Genomic DNA, 17,386 nt, shown 5'->3' with positions numbered 1-17,386 from the left:
GAGATGGAAAGCAATGTGTTCATGTAATGGAACACTAAACTGTATTATACTGTTCAGCCTCTAGGTGGCACTGTGAGAGAAATACCTTATTCAAGCTAACCTCAGCTGTACCTGCGGGCAGAGCATTAAAGGATGGTATAGTGAACACATCTGGTGTGTCTCTTGCTCACAAGCAAGCTCTGTACTCAGTCGATAGCTGGTACAGGACCATAACACTACACATTCCCTTTCATTTTCTGTGACTGACACTTGCAAGTAATCCTTCCAAGTAACATGCCCTTCTCTTTGTTTTTCTAGCCAAGACTTCAGAAACGGAGTCTTATGTTTAGCTTGGCAAGTAACTTTCCCTATATTTTCATCTGAACTGATGATGCTAATCACTTATCTTTTGTAGTGCTGTTGAGTCTATACAAAATGTAAGAGCTGCACATAAACCATACTGGAAATGTTTGATGTATGAAGGTAATTGCTCTTCTGTTTCTTTTTGCTAATGTGGTTGATAAATGTGATACATACTTAAACTCTAGAAAAGATTTATAATTAATATCCATAGGTTCAAATAACCTATATACTTCACGGGAGCATTGTGAGGGATCGTTATTCAGGGCCAGATTCTTTGCTGGTGTAATTTGGCATAGCTCATAGGAACATTGGTCTGATCCCAAGTGGCCATTCCTATGTTCCGTCTAGTTCAATATCCTGTCTTTCAACAGTGGCCAATGCCAGATGCTTCAGTGGGAATGGACAGAACAGGGCAATTATCAAGTGATCCATCACTTGTCGTCCAGCCCCAGCATTTGGCAGTCAGAAACTTAGGGACGCCCTAAGCATGGAGTTGCATCCTTGACCATCTTGGCTAATAGCCATTGATGGACCTATCCTCCATGAACTTATCTAATTCTTTTTTGAACCTTGTTATAGTTTTGGCCTTATAACATCCTGTCTCACAGGTTGAATGTACGTTGTGTGAAAAAGTACTTTCATTTGTTTGTTTTAAACCTGATGCCTATTAATTTCATTGGGTGACCTCTTATTCTTGTGTTATGTGAAGGGGTAAATGGATTTATATAGTGACATTATGATATTTACTGTCTTATTAGTAAGGCTGCGAGTCTGTCATGGAGGTCACGGATTCCGTGACTTTCCATGATCTCCGTGACTTCTGCAGCGACTGGTGCTGGCTTAGGGGCTACCTGACCCGAGCAACCCCTGGGCCAGCAGCAGCAGTTTGGAGGTGTGAGAGGGGACTCAGGGCTAGGGGCAGGGGGTTGGTTGGTGCTTACCTCGGGGTGGGAGACTCCCTGGCTCCAGAGGACCAGGGGGCTCCGTGCGATGCCCACACCCATAGGCCCTGCCCCCACAGCTCCCATTAGCTGCGGTTCCTGGCCAATGGGAGCTGCACAGCCGGCGCTTGTGGCAGGAGCAGCATGCGAAGCCCCCTGGCTCCTCTGCTGCCTAGGAGCTGCAGGGACACACGGAGCCAGATAGTGAGCCCCTGACAGCCCTGCCAACCGTCCCCCAGCACCAGCGGGGTCCTGGGCCACCTTGCTCAGCACCCGTGGTGCCCCCAGACCGCCCTCCCACCCCTGAGCACCTGCGGCCCCTTGCCCAAGTTTTAGTTAGGGGTATATAGTAAAAGTCATGGACAGGTCATGAGCCGTGAATTTTTGTTTACTGCCCGTGACCTGTCCATGACTTTTACTAAAAATACCCATGACTAAAACATAGCCTTACTTGTTAGCTATCCTTTTCCTAATGGTTCCTAACATTCTGTTAGCCTTTTTGACTGCCGCTGCACATTGAGTGGATGTTTTCAGAGAACTGTCCATAATGACTCCAAGATCTCTTTCTTGAGTGGTAACAGGTAATTTAGACCCCATCATTTTGTATGTATAGTTGGGATTATGTTTTCCAATGTGCACTACTTTGCATTTATCACTAATACAAGTGATACATTTATCAATATGGAATTTCATCTTGGTTGGAAGTGCTAATATGTATGACGGGATGCACAATCAGTATCTGGTGCCCAGTGAGCAAAGGGTTAATCTTTGCTCAGCTTCCTCCTCCCTTTGTATGCTTGCTCAGGTTGGCCGCTTGAGAGACAGAGGGGCATAGGATGCTTTTGTGAGGGTTTGGCACCAGTGTCATAAGTCTGGGTTAAATCTCATGCTGAGGAGTATTGTGTGTTCTTTTTCTGTTTATGTTAATTTATTTTGCTTTCTTCTTACAACTACTAATGATATTCCTTGAGACAAAAAAACATGCTAACTGCAACTGGTTTTCTTTTTGCTAAATCATTCTACCAATTAGAATATAAAAGCGGTACATGTTCTGAAAAATATTCCTTCCATGTTGTTTATTTCGTTCCTTCTACTGTGGTCCATCCCAGCTAATAGTACACATTGTAGGCTTTTTTTTAATTGAGTTTGGTGGGTAAAAGCATCATATTTAGGATTCTAATCTCTTGAGATTTACAGAGATATTCCCAGTAATGTTTATGGCTTTTATTCAAATAGTGGTACCTGAAGGATGAGTATACCTTTAGGCCCCAATCCTGCAAACACTTACACATGTGCGTAACTCAGTGCAATTAACTCAGTTAAGCACATGTAGGATTAGGGCCTCAAAGAATATGGAACAATTTATTTTACACTGTAAATAAAATCTTTTAGAAACAGCTTTATTTGCTCATCTTTCATATTAACCAAAGGAAGGTTGAAGCCATATTTTTATGAAAATGAACACAGTAATGCCGAATATCACTTCTGAAAATTACATATTCTTTGTAGCATAAATGTTTTAAATCAGCACCTGAAAATATATATTTGCACCTGCCAGGCAAATGCACCCCTCTATGGTAAATAAATACAATTACTGAACATGTTAATATGTAACATTTTTAGTGCCCAGGAATTACACTTGTGTTTTATGGATACTTGTGAAACTAAAAAATACATTTTTTTTTTCTAGAAGCAACTCCTTTACACAATCTCAGCACCAAATCACAACAGATGATGGAGGCTGAGCTAATTCAAACTAGTACACATCCCACAGCAAAGCAAGTGGTTGGGACAACTAACAGTGATGAAGCCATCAAAACAGACCGGTTTTTGGAATCACACATGAAAAAAATTCTCTTTCCAGTGCCTCCTGTTAAAACAGCATCAGCAATTGTCTCTAAAGTTGATGCACATTTGCTACCAATATCTGTTCAAGTGGAGATGGAAATGAATGCACAAGAACTGAAAACTCTCGTCAGGTTGGCCTTATTTATGTGGCTGTCAACTTAATGTTGCGGAGAGGGCATGGTATAGTGATTTAACCACAGGACTGGAAACCAGTGATGCTTGTCTTCTAATCCTAGTTCTCTGATACTAACTTTCTCTTTGGCCTTGGCCTTCCTTAATCTCTGCCTCAGTTTCTCCATCTGCAAAATGCGGTAAATGATATTTACCTCCCATGTTGGCAAAGCTCTTTGTAGAGCTTGTCAGAACATTTGTGACTAAAAGTAATTTAATCAAATATGCTCTTTTTTCCAAAACTGAAACATTTTGCAGAAACATACCGATTTCAATGAAGTTTGCAGTAGGAAGTTTTCTGAGGGCCAGGGCTCTCTGTTCACTTAAAATAAATAAATAAAGTAATAGAGATATCCTATCTTTGGAAGGGACCTTGAAAGGTCATCGAGTCCAGCCCCAAGCCTTCACTAGCAGGACCAAGTACTGATTTTTGCCCCAGATCCCTAAGTGGCCCCCTCAATGATTGAACTCACAACCCTGGGTTTAGCAGGCCAATGCTCAAACCACTGAGCTATCCCTCCTCCCTCTGACCAGAGAGAGATAGATGGAGACCTGAATTGAAAACCTGAGCTTTTCAATCCATAAACAACTGTTCTGACACAATTCTGTTTTGGAAAGTGTCCCAAAGGGGTTTGTGGAGTGAAAACAAAGTTCAAGATCTCAAAAATTGTCATGAAACAAAATTGTCATCCTCTGACCACCTCTAGTTCTTTGAGGACAAATGTGTAGCACCTGCATAATGCTTTAGAAACATTTAGTAATTAACATTACTACTGGAAAGCACCCTATAACTATACTATTCAGAATATAACAGATTATTATTCATAACCCAATTTTTAATTACGGTAGTTTTAAAAAACTTATTTTACAGTGCATTTGATGCGGAACTTGTGAAGGAAGAGAAAGCTTTACTCTCTCTTCAGAATGTGCTGGCTGTCCTAGATAAAATACTAAAGAAAAAGGTAATATTAACTGCCTTGATTGTTTTCTATGTTTCTTCTGCTCTTTTATTTGTTCTTCAGTGTTAGCTCAATATTAGTTCTGTCTTTTCCTATCCTGCTAGTCTCCGCCAGATTGTAGCTATGTTAAAATTGTGTCTACTTACTAAAGTAAATGTGAAAGATGAGAAAATATATATGAACAGCATCTTACTTCAGTAATTTTTTTGATTGTGTTTGATCAAGATTGTGCCCTGCCTTTATGTGAGCAGGGGCATGTGAGGGAGCAAGAATCCCCCTTGTGCATTAGGCCTACCCAGATCATTGCTCTGACTCTTAAGGGAGTGCAGAGGGCTGTGCGCTAGATGCTTCATGCAAAACTGGGAGGGGAGAAGGTAGAGCCATGGCTATGCAAATGGAGTATGTTGCACCCCATAAAGGAGCGTCACAAATTATTCCTTTCCCAGTGTACATTGGAAGTAATTTTGCCTTTTGGTCCTACTATTAGGGCAGTGCAGTTACACATCATCCCTTATTATGGGTTGCATGTTAAATGCGCAGTTCAGCCCTTTTTATTATTATTTTTGTTGATGTCTGAATAACAGTTTACTCAGAACTGAACTTTTCTCTATGTTTAACTCTCCCGTGAAACAATAATCCTGTTTGTTTTGTTTAAAACATCACAGTATATTGCCACAAAAATTAATGTGATAGCCCAAATTCAGTGTGATGATTTCACTGCAGGATCAGGAACTAAGGAAAGATTATATTTAAACACAAATATCATCAACAATTAGCAAGTGTGACCAGAAGAATTACAAATAACAAGCAAAACATAAATGAGTTTGTATTTTTCTCATTGTACAATTGCAAACTTTCTCTCTGGATGAATGTCTCATTCTAAAGTACGGTACTTGTCAGAAAAGTAACTATGTCAAAATGACCGCTTTGTACTCAACAGGTCTGCTTCCTGCTGTTGATATTTAGAGTCATTTTTGCAGATGTTGGTGGCAAAAGCAAGTTTTTTGATGTCTGCTAACATTACAGACCCCACGCAGCTCTGGGAGAGGGAGCTGGATTCTACAACAGTCAAGAGAACTAATAACTGAATTGCAGTTGGAGAACCTTTATTGTTCAAAATCCAAAAAGAGTTCCCATTTTGACTTTCAGATTCTAGGCTGAGCTTGCCATGCTGGGAATTGGGAAACCCTTGTTTTACTCCGTAATTATGTAGCAGCTGAAGACATGACACAGATGTTAGCTAATTAATCCTTGCAGGGGGTAGGTATTGTACAGATAGGGAGACAGGAAGATGAAGTGACTTGGCCAAGATCACAATGACAGTGACAGTTGGAACTCAGGACAGCCTGATTCCCAGACCAGTGTTTGTTCCTCCTGAGCAGTGCCTACTTGTAAACTGAGCAAATTTGATCTCTAAGTCATTGAGAGACAATAAACATGGAACCCCATGGTGCCGTTTTACAGTCACTTTTCAGCATAGAACAACACTTCTAAATAAGTTGCCAAACAGAGCAACTATGTAGCATAACAACCAAACACATCCTCTTTGCAGGTAGTGGACCACGAAGACTTTTACCAAATCTTGTTAGGCTACATCATTAATGTTCCTTTCACACAGCTGTAGCTTTGTTTGTATTTATATATAATATATAGACAAAAACAGGTTCAATTGGTACAAATTTAAAAAATGGTATGGTACAGGATTTATTATGATTTATTAATACAAATTTTTATTTTTAGGTGTGCAATGGAATTGCGGAATCATCTGTGGCTTCTGTTTCTACTACCTTTGCACTAAAGCACTGCTTTGATTTTGGATTACAAAGGTGAGCTATGCTCATTGCATATGGAGCTCTCTTATAAAATTTGAAAATGTGATACAAGTTCATAAACTAGAATGGGCTGCCATAAAAACGTTTCATTTGCCTCTGTAATGAAACAACATCACCTCGCTATGTATAGCATTGCCTATACCAGTGGTTCCCAAACTTGTTCCGCTGCTTGTGCAGGGAAAGCCCCTGGCAGGCCGGGCCGGTTTGTTTACCTGCTGCGTCCACAGGTTCAGCCGATCGCGGCTCCCAGTGGCCGTGGTTTGCTGCTCCAGGCCAATGGGGGTGGCGGGAAGCGGCGCGGGCCGAGGGACGTATTGGTCGCTGCTTCCAGCGGCTCCCAGTGGCCTGGAGCAGTGAACCGCGGCCACAGGGAGCTGTGATCGGCCGAATCTGCAGATGTGGCAGGTAAACAAACCGGCCCGGCCCGCCAGGGTCTTTCCCTGTACAAGCGGCAGAACAAGTTTGGGAACCACTGGCCTATACTAAATATAGGCAACCCTGTAAATGTGACCATAAAGCTATCTAGTTATCAAAGGCAAAACTCAAAATTTTAAGGGTGATTGTTAAATAACAGTTTTTCTAACTCTGTTTTTTGATTGCCTAAGTCCCCATTATTTTTATCAGCCTGTTGTTTTCTTTGTTTTTTGTCCTGAACTGCCATAAACCCATAAGCTATCCCACTATTTTTATATTGCTAATAGGTCAAATTCAGAACAGACCCACAGTCGTTTATTATTTTTTCTGGATTGAATTCTCTTCCACACATGTAAACCCCTTAGCCAAATGGCCACATTTTCTCTTGTACTGATTACTTAATTGCACTGCATGTTTTTAAAAGTTAGACACTTATAAGCGCGTGCGCGCGCGCACACACGCATGATTATTCTTTGTGTTCTGTAGAGTGCTCTGCATAGTTGTTGGAGACATGGATCTTGAACTCGACTTAGATGATGGGTAAGGTTTTCCATTCATTTCAGGATCAGAGGATCATTTATAAATGATTCTAGGTGCACATATGTCTGAGGAAACTTGCATTAAATGACTGCCCAAGCCCCCAACAAACATTAGTTGTTTAATGGAGTTGATCACCTAATAAAGTTGGGGCAGAATTGTACTCAGTATGTTTAGGAATATTTTGGGATGGTCTCTAAAGGCAGAAGGTTGCCTTATAAGGCTTGTCTCATGTAGGTTTTGCTGTAGGTTTAAAGTATAATCCTTTTCGATATTATTGAATATTGAGATTGAAATGACAGGCTATTTAAAAAAGGATCTAAAAAAGAGCAATATGTGATAAAAGGTATTGCTGTTAATCACAGGTATTTTATTTAAGTCACTAAGAGCCCAGCACAGGTGAATGTGATGGTGGGGGGAGGGCACAAAATACCTTCTGCGTTCCCAATCATGTGCCCCTGCACAGGGGCCAGATATGCTCCCAGTCCTTGCCTAAGGTAATGCCACCTCCAGGCTGGAACAACAGTGAAATTAGCATCAACAAAGGGTCAGACCATGGTCATGCCCTCTTGAATAGCCAATAGAACTAGCGCCATGTTTAGGAACTATATGATGCATGCTGTAAAAGAGGTAGCAAGGGTTGTCTTGCCCATCTAGAGCCCCAGACTCAATGGGTCTCTATGCTGTTCTCTAGATCTGCATGGGGAGAGGAAGAAGCAGGACTGGGCAGATAGCAAGGAGAGGGCATGCATACATCATTTCCCACCCAGCTCTGCGGCTTATCAAAAAATGGCTATAATATCTTTTCCTTGGAGGTCTCTCCATGGCTTGGACCCGGGAATGGAAAGCTACCGGGGCACAGAACAGCTGCAGAGACACAAGACCTCCCTGCTGGTGGCCCTGGTCCACCAGTGTTCCCCCCAGGATCCATGTGTGTCACAGGGGACACAAGATTTCCTCCATCTGAGTCACCTCCAGTGGGTTTTACCATGGGGGTTGGGGGTTTTCTTGGAAATCCCAGCAGAGCAATGGCTCAGATTCTCAAAGGTATTTAGACTTCCACTGAAATCAATGATTGAAATTCAGTTGATTTCAGTGGAAGCTAGGAGCCTAAGTATCTTTGAGGATCTGGGCTAATATGGCTACACATGCTCATCACAGAACTGTCCCTTAAAGACACAGTATATTCCAAAATGTATACAAAATACCATGTAGGACTTGAATTTGCTAAACAGTATCAAACTACCTCAGTATTAGAACCTAACATGGAAGGCAAATTTCTTGTTATTTGTACAGATGTAGGCATATTGTGTTGGTACAGTATCTAGCACAATTGGGTCCTAATTAATAATAATGCTATGTAGAGGTTTGTGGGGCAAGCCAATTGTGACATTCAACACAAACTTTACATGATCACGATGGTCTCCCTCGCCCACCCACTCCTGTAATAGATTCCTAACCTCTGGCTGAGTTACTGAAGTTCTCAAATCAGAGTTTAAAGACTTCAAGATTACAGAGAATTCACCATTTACACTAGTTTAAACCTGCAAGTGACCCATGCCCCAGGCTGCAGAGGAAGGCAAAAACCCCCAGGGTGTCTGCCAATCTGACAAGGGGAAAATTCCTTCCTGACCCCAAATATGATGATCAGTTAGATGCTGATCATGGGGGCAAGACCCACCAGGCAGATACCTGGGAAATAATTCTCTGTAGTAACTCAGAGCCCTCCCCATCTAGTGTCCTGTCTCTGGTCATTGGGGATTTTTGCTACTGGCAGTCACCAGTGGGCCACATGCCATCATAGGCAGTCCCACCGTGCCATCCCTTCCATACATTTATCAAGTTCAGTCTTGAAGCCAGTTTGGTTTTTTGCCCCACTTCTCCCCTTGGAAGGCTGTTCTACAACTTCCCTCCTCTGATGGTTAGAAACCTTTGCCTAATTTTGAGCCTAAACTTGTTGATGGTCAGTTTATATCCATTTGTTCTTGTGTCCACTTGGGGGCTTAATTTAAATAATTCTTCCCCCTCCTTGGTATTTATCCCTCTGATGTATTTATACAGAGCAATCATATCTCCCCTTAAGGTAGGTTTTCCATTCCTTGGATTATCCTAGTAGCCCTTCTCTGTACTTGTTTCAATTTGAATTCATCTTTCTTAAACCCTGGAGACCTGAATTGCACACAGTATTCCAGATGAAGTCTCACCAGTGCCTTATATAATGATACTAACACTTCCCTGTCTCTACTGGAAATACCTCACCTGATGCATCCTAGGTCTGCATTAGCCTTTTTCACGGACACATCACGCTCATGGTTCGTAGTCATCCTGTGATCAACCAATACATCCAGGTCTTTCTCCTCCTCTGTCACTTCCAACTGGTAAGTCCCCAGCTTATAGCAAAAATTCTTGTTGTTAGTCCCTAAATACATGATCTTGCACTTTGCACTATTAAATTTCATCCCGTTTCTATTACTCCAGTTTACAAGGTCATCCAGATCTTCTTTTAGGATATTCCGGTCCTCCTCCATATTGTCAACACCTCCCAAATTTGTGTCATCCACCAATTTTATTAGCACACTCTCACTTTTTCTGCCAAGGTCAGTAATAAAAATGCTAAATAAGATTGGTCCCAAGACCGATCCCCGAAGAACTCCACTAGTAACCTCCCTCAAGCCTGCCAGTTCATTTTTCAATTTGAACTGTTGTAGTCCCGCCTTAAACCAGTTCCTTGCACCTTTCAATGCTCATATGAATCAATAATTTCCCACATGTAACTGTATCAAATGCCTTACTGAAATCCAGGTAGATTAGATCTACTACATTTCCTTTGTCTAAAAAATCAGTTATCTTTTCAAAGAAGGAGATCTGGTTGGTCTGGCACAATCCATCTTTTGTAAAACCATAATGTGTTTTATCCCAATTACCATTCACCTGTGTCCTTAACTACTTTCTCTTTCAAAATTTGTTCCAAAGATCTTGCATACAATTAAGGTCAAACTAACAGGACTGTAGTGTCCTGGATCACTTTTTTCCTCCTTCTTAAAAATAGGAACTATATTAGCAATTCTGTAGTCATAGGGTACAACCCCCAAGTTTACAGATTCATTCAAAATCTTTGGACTTGCAATTTCATGTGCCAGCTCCTTTGATGTTTTTGGATGGAGATTATCCGGGCTCCCCAATTTAGTCCTATTAAAATGTATGAGTTTTGACTTCCACCTCGGATGTGGTAATTTCTACCTCCATATCCTCATTGCCATTAGCTACCCTGCCACTACCCCTAAGCTCTTCATTACCCTTATTAAAAACTCAGGCAAAGTATTTGTTTAGGTATTGGGCTAGGACTAGATAATCTTTAATCTCCACCCCATCCTCTGTGCTTAGCGGTCCCACTTCTACTTTCCTTCTTATTTATATGGCTATAGGACCTTTTACTGTTGGTTTTAATTCCCTTTGCAAGGTCCAACTCTGCTTGGCTTTTTGGAGTTCTCACTTTATCCCTACACTTGCTAGCTTTTTGGAGGTAAGATTTCCTTGCTGATCCCTCCCCTCTTCCATTCCTAGTAGGCTTTTCCGCTTTCTCTTAATCACCTGTTTGAGATGCTTGCTCATCCAGCTTGGTCTGCCACTCTTCCTTACAAATGTTTTCCCCTTGCTAGGGATGCAGGCTTCAGATAGTTTCTGCAACTATGACTTAAAGTAATTCCAAGCCTCCTTCACCTTCAAATCCTTGAGTTCTTCAGTCAGTCCACCTCCTTAGCACACTCTCACCTTAATTGTTTAAAGTTAGTTTTTGAAATCAAGGGCCCTTGTTGCAGATCTATTTTTGTTTATCCTTGCATTTAAACAGAATTAGCTCATGATCATTCAAACCAAGGTTGTCCTCTACAACAAGCTCTTCTATGAGGTCCTCACTACTCACGAATATCAAATCTAAAATGGCATCACCTCTTGTTGCTTCAGCGACTAGTTGGTGAAGAAATCAGTGAACTATCACATTCAGGAAAATCTGGCCCTACTATTATTGGTAGCACTTGTCCTCCAATCTATATGTGGGAAGTTAAAGTATCTCATAATCACACAATTTCCAGTACTATTTATTTCATTAAAGAGGTCTCTAGCCATATCCAAATTGTATCCTGGTGGTGTGTAGTACACCCCAAGCACTAACCCAGGGGAACTTCTAGAAGTTTTCTTCCCCAAAGTGATTTTGTCACAAACAGACTATCTTATCCATTCCATCACTTCTAATTTCTTTACAGTCTATCTTATCATTTAATATACAGTGCTACTCCACCACCTTTGCCTTTATTTTTCTTTCCTGAACAGCACATACTCTTCAATACCTGTACTCCAGTCATGTCTACAATTCTACCATGTTTCTGTTATCCCTATAATATCTGGTTTCACTTCCTGCACCAATAGTTCTAGTTCCTCCATTTTGTTACCCAGGCTCCCTGCATTGGTATACAAACATCTTAATTGTTGCTGCTTGGCTTCCCCCACATTCCTCGCCCGATTGGGTACGGTCATTCTACTGCCAGTATCACCTATCTGACTGGTATCAGCACTATTCTTCCTCTTAATGTACATTGTCGTACCCACTGCTGTTCCTTTCTCCATTCCTGTATCCTTTCTTACTTGATTTTCCTCCCTCTCAATGTTAAAATCAAGTCTGGAAATTACATGAGCATCTCCCCTAAGTTGCTAGTTTAAAGCTCTTTTAATGAGTTGTGCCAACCTCCATCCTAGAAGTCTATTTTCCTCCCTACTCAGGTGGAGTCCCTCCCATGAGAACAGTCCTCTCTCCATGAATGCCTCCCAGTGGTCAAACATCCCAAAGTTTGCACCACTTATAGCACCACTGCATGAGCCATCTGATCATCATAAGCTTATCTTGCCTTCGTTCTCCTCCTCTAGTGATAGGCAGAATTCCACTGAAGGTCATCTGAGCCTCCATTTCCTTAAGCATCTTTCCCAACCTGACATAGTCTCCCAGTTTTGCTACTGTGAAAGTAGTTATTTCTTTATTGCATACTATGAAAATGTGCTTGCTAATCATATGTGGGGTGGGGGGAAGAAGAGTCAAAGGGACAATTCTTTACTGAAGGCCAACTTTACATATCAATATCCTACTTCTCCAGATCCTCTTTCCACTAAAAGTGACTTGACCATTATTTTCTTAGAAACTTTAATACAAAAAAATTACTTTATTGAGATTTCAGTTTTAATTGGTATTGACCTTTTTTAAGCTTACTTGTCATAATTTAAACAAGGGACTACAATTATTCAGAAGTGTTTGCTGCCTACATAAATTTATATAAGGGGCCACGAATATCATTCAAAGAATAATTTTTAATATCCACTTTCACTAATTTTAGTAGTATTATTTATTATCTCATTAGAAGTTGTTGATGAAATAGTGAAATGTATTTTTTATCTACAGAAAAATACTTTTGATGAACATTTGCCAGAAACAACAAACTGAAAAGACTAACTCCAAATACCATATTTCTCTGAACTGGAAAGAGGTACATTAAAAAATTCTGGAAACCAAATAAGATAAAGGACATTTTTTTTCTTTTTTAACTAAGTTAGAATAGAATCAAGTATATTTACTAGTTCGTAAAACTGACAATAGTGTCTAAGATTATCAGTTTGATTCAAGTTTTTACTAATGAAATTGGGGGAGAAATTTCAAAGAGACATCTAACTGCCATTGGGCCTTTAAAAATCTCCCTCTTTATTTTTTTTCTCCATTTGTGTACAGTGCATCTTAGGCACCAAAGTTGTGACAGTTTGAAGCAGGTTAAAATGGCCTCTGACACCAGTCCTGGAGGGGTGGAGTTGTAATGAAAGGGGGGATGAATAATGCATACTCTGTAATTTATACAATGAATGACTCATATTAAAATAGGAACACTACATAGGATCTGACAAGTATCCTGTTTCCAACAGTGATCTATTCTAGAAATTTTTTGTAGTTCTTCTCCTTTATTTCTGTGTTTTGTTTATTTTTTTATAAAATCTCTGTTTTTTGGTTCATACAGGGATTTTGAAGTTTCACATAAATGTTAAACTGTTTTCTCTTTCTTGTTAAAGGATGCTGGAAGAAACAATTTCTTTTGTGCTGTACTTGGATTCATTCTTCCTGTAGCGTATAGCTATCAACCTGACTTAATGATAATAGTCATTGGACCAAACAGGAGCCTTGGTGTAAATGCGATTTCTCTGCTTACTTGTTTACTGCAAGGATTAGCTGAGTCTCGAATTCTTGTGGTAATACAGGTAAGAAGTTGTGCTAATCGTGATTATCCTAAAATCCTTTTAGCTGACAAAGAGAAACTATTCTATTAAGCACCATTGTCTTGAGTAGAAGTAACAGTAGGCTGTCAGCATCCTCATTATCAGAGCCTCACCAGAATACATTGTGCTGGGAGATATTCAATTTTATTTGGCCAATTCCCTTTAAAATAACAAAAACAAAACATAGCAATATTACAAAAAAAAAAAAAAAACTATATAAAAGAAGCCTATATAATGGTAGGAGCGTGTGTGTGGCCTAGTCCAAGTCACTAAAGATCAGATTTGTAAAGGTAGTTAGATGCCTAAAGATGCAGATAGGTGCCTACTGGAATTTTCAAAATCCCCTGTGCATTGAAATAATTGAGGGTTAGCTATTTTTGAAAATCTCGCTAGGCACCCGGTCTGTAAGCATCCAAATACCTTTACAGATGTGGCTCTTACTCTCTCTGCTCCAGATGTGTAAAACTGGAATAATACTGCTTTACTTACCACAAAGGTGTTATGCACTTTAACTCTTTTTAAGATAATTGCATAGTAGGTGCTATTATAAGTACAAAGTAGTAGCAGAATTATATAGCAGGAAAGAAGCAAAGTGAACAAAAAGAAAAAGTGGAAAATATAAGTTACCATGATTCCATTTACAGACTTACTGACAAGTACTTATGTGGGGTAAATGTCCCATTTATTTATTGTTTTAATTTAATGAAATACATAAAATGGAATCTCTTTCTTGGAAACTGCCCCAGTTAGGGACATGTTATTTCTCAAGATGTCTATTAAGTGATCTTACCATACTTTATTCTACATTTCTCAAGCATTTTCTTTGAATTTACTGTGCTATGATATTTAAATTTTGTGAACTAAAATAATCTGTACATTGATATACAGTATACTGAAACATTAGTATATTTGTGCACACTGATTAGGAGCATGCAGCTGGGAAGAATTATTGGGAGTCTGAAGGGTAGGTTGAGAGATGAAAGAGAAGTTTAGATGGACATGTGAGCCTCTAATGAATGACTGAAACAAACAGATTTATTTTAACACTTAGCAGGTAGTTCCTATAATAAAAATGTGGAGATTTTATATGGTGTGCATGGCCTAGAAGAACTAAAATCCATGTTATTACTTTTCAATGAAATTCAGTAACATTATTGAAGAGTGAAAATAATTGGCATGCTCTTCACCATTAATCACAATGACCACAGAAAATGCTTTCAGTGACTTTACAGCATTGATTTAAACTGTTAAAAGATCCCAGAAATTTTTTATAATGTCATGACTGGTCAAAGCAAAATAAATCACTGTTTATTAGTGATGGAAAATACAGTGATCTATGAAGTAAATAAGACCTATTTTTCTCCATTTTTTCCATCTTTAATTCTGTGCTATTTCTTTTGTCTCATTAAAAGAGTAACTGAGAGGTCATTTGTATTTGAGATAAATTAGTTTTATAGGCGTTCACAGTATGAATTCCTTCATTATCTGCTTCAACTCCTCCATTGGTAGTACTTTCAGACTTGAAAACTGAAAGTTACTCATTATTACTACTGATACTGTCAACTTCATTACAATAGGTTATTATAAAATATTGCATTTTGTTGTTGAAACGAATAGATGTTTGCTTCACCACAATATTATTTTTTTAAAAATAGGACACAGAAATAAAACTAGTGCAAAGTGTGGCCAAAGCCTTATCGGGTGTTTCTACACCTGACTTTGGAGCCTACGCACCTGCTTTCCAAGAAAATTTTCTTGAAATAAAACGATTAAGAGACCAACTTCAACAGGAATGGAAAATGCTTCGATGTTCAGGTAAGTAATCTGTTTGTAGTTCCGCTTCTTGGCACAGTTAGCATGTTTATGAAAAGGCTATAAACTTACTAAGGGTTCAGTTGTGTACCATTAAAGTCAATGGGAGTTTTTCCATTCACTTGAACGGGAGCAGGATCAAGACCTTAAATGCCTAGTGAGATCTGTCTTTCTGGTGTTCCCATCATTGAAGTAAGAAAGCGCTAAATTCAGTACCACAGTGGCTGCATAGAACATGGAATGCAGCCACTTCAAGTACTTAATGTTAAGCACTCACATTGAAAAGTAGTTTTCGTATCAAAATATTGTATATTAAGTGAACAATTAAGAGACACACAGGCTCTGAATCTGTTAATCTTTTTCAGAATGTGGCTCAGAGTCTTCTATCACTTATTCACCTGTTTACCTATTCTCACATTAGTAGTCCCATTAAACTTCATAGAGTCTACTCATGTACTCAGAGTTAAGCACATATATAAGTATTTGCAGAATCAGGGTCTGGGTTGGTACAGGACTCTGACTTTAGCAGGGAAATATGCTTTCAAACTTCTGGATCCAGAAAGCTTCCTCTTAGCCAATACATGTGTGTTAGGGATAGGGCACACCATAATAACGTGTTTTATCCAGCAAGTGTGCGGTTATGTTAACGTTTTTGCTTATTTCTGTCAAGACAGAGAGATCCCACAATCATCTGCAAAGCAAAACGTAGCTTTTGGCAGTAGTGAATATAAAGCCTGCCAAAAGCAAGATACATAAATATTTGTCTTGGGTACAAGCTTAGGAAGAGCCTTCCCACCTGTTGGTACCTGGAATGTGGTAAATCAGAGATAAGGAAAGGTACAGAACAACAAGTTAAGAAACTGGTATGAACGGTGGGTTGGATCTTAGGTAACATATAAAGTGCTTTAACTTGTAAAAAGCCATGACATAAAGGTAGTTTTGGGGAAATATCTTTTGAAGTGCACTTACTGGGCAAGGTGAATATGCTAGGAGATAAAAATTGCTTCCCGAAATGTCTCTTTTGCGTATTATACAATCTTGCTTTAGGCAGTAAACTTCCTGAGCTTGGTTATTTGGTCTCTTGAATATTTTTAATATGGAACCAGAACTGTAGTCCATCAGTTGGCTATATACTTTAAACACTCTCTACTAAATAACGTTTTGTTTTGGAAGGGAGGGGAAAGGGAACAAGTTTAGACAAACAAAATTAAAAGTGGGGATTCAAACACCCCCAACCCCACACACACACACACACACTCTCTCTCTCTCTCTCTCTCTCACTCAAAAAAACCCTGCAGCTGTTTGTGGAAGTGGTTGAGATCATCTGACCAGCTCCTATAGACAGTAAAAATGTAATCTGGATTTTTGGGATTCTGCTGTGTAGCTTCACTAATAATTGCGCTTTTGTTTTTTCTCTTTGTAGTAAAGGACTGGATTTCTGGAAACTGAGGTCACTTGACTACCTTTGGGCTCTATCATTTAACACATTTCATCATGACAGAAGGAAAAAGTGTGTTGTCACTTTTGGTTGTTTTCTTTTAAATCAACGAACAAAGAGATTATCAAGATATGGCCACAGCAAGAGCCATTCACAATTGTTTTATGACTTTTTTTTATTAAATATTTTTGTTTAAAAGGGCCACATTTTCAGCTGAGAGCTCTTGCTGTGTGTCTGCAAAAGTGTGCATGAGAGGAAAGTGATCAGGAACAGTCAGCATGGATTCACCAAGGGCAAGTCATGCCTGACTAACCTAATTGCCTTCTATGACGAGATAACTGGCTCTGTGGATGAGGGGAAAGCAGTGGATGTGTTATTCCTTGACTTTAGCAAAGCTTTTGATACAATCTCCCACAGTATTCTTGCCAGCAAGCTAAAGAAGTATGGGCTGGATGAATGGACTATAAGGTGGATAGAAAGCTGGCTAGATCGTCAGGCTCAACAGGTAGTGATCAATGGCTCCAGGTTTAGTTGGCAGCTGGTATCAAGCGGAGTGCCTCAAGGGTCAGTCCTGGGGGCTGTTTTGTTCAATATCTTCATTAACGAACTGGAGGATGGCGTGGACTGCACCCTCAGCAAGTTTGCAGATGACACTAAACTGGGAGGAATGGTAGATACGCTGGAGGGTAGGGATAGCATACAGAGGGACCTAGACAAATTAGAGGATTGGGCCAAAAGAAATCTGATGAGGTTCAACAAGGACATGTGCAGAGTCCTGCACTTAGG

At 39.7% G+C, this 17,386-nt stretch overlaps 1 protein-coding gene across 2 annotated transcripts in view; it reads left to right on the top strand.

The window, feature by feature from the left end:
• HDAC10 (histone deacetylase 10) overlaps positions 1 to 16,923 on the top strand; it is a 32,889-nt gene extending 15,966 nt beyond the window's left edge. For both annotated transcript variants that reach the window (XM_024201350.1, XM_024201369.1), the window contains exons 13-21: positions 395 to 462; positions 2,974 to 3,262; positions 4,174 to 4,264; positions 6,002 to 6,087; positions 6,994 to 7,047; positions 12,491 to 12,575; positions 13,147 to 13,332; positions 15,006 to 15,165; positions 16,586 to 16,923. In XM_024201350.1, coding sequence (XP_024057118.1) covers positions 395 to 462; positions 2,974 to 3,262; positions 4,174 to 4,264; positions 6,002 to 6,087; positions 6,994 to 7,047; positions 12,491 to 12,575; positions 13,147 to 13,332; positions 15,006 to 15,165; positions 16,586 to 16,611 — 1,045 coding nt within the window. In that variant the 3' untranslated portion in view covers positions 16,612 to 16,923. The remainder of the gene's footprint in view (positions 1 to 394; positions 463 to 2,973; positions 3,263 to 4,173; positions 4,265 to 6,001; positions 6,088 to 6,993; positions 7,048 to 12,490; positions 12,576 to 13,146; positions 13,333 to 15,005; positions 15,166 to 16,585) is intronic.
• The last annotated feature ends 463 nt before the right edge of the window (positions 16,924 to 17,386 follow it).

This window comes from Terrapene carolina, unplaced genomic scaffold (assembly GCF_002925995.2).
Source record: "Terrapene carolina triunguis isolate 2854851 unplaced genomic scaffold, T_m_triunguis-2.0 Scaffold68, whole genome shotgun sequence".
Lineage (NCBI taxonomy): Eukaryota > Metazoa > Chordata > Testudines > Emydidae > Terrapene > Terrapene triunguis.
The sequence above is the reverse complement of the archived record's forward strand: the minus strand, read 5'-3'. Positions and strand labels throughout refer to the sequence as shown.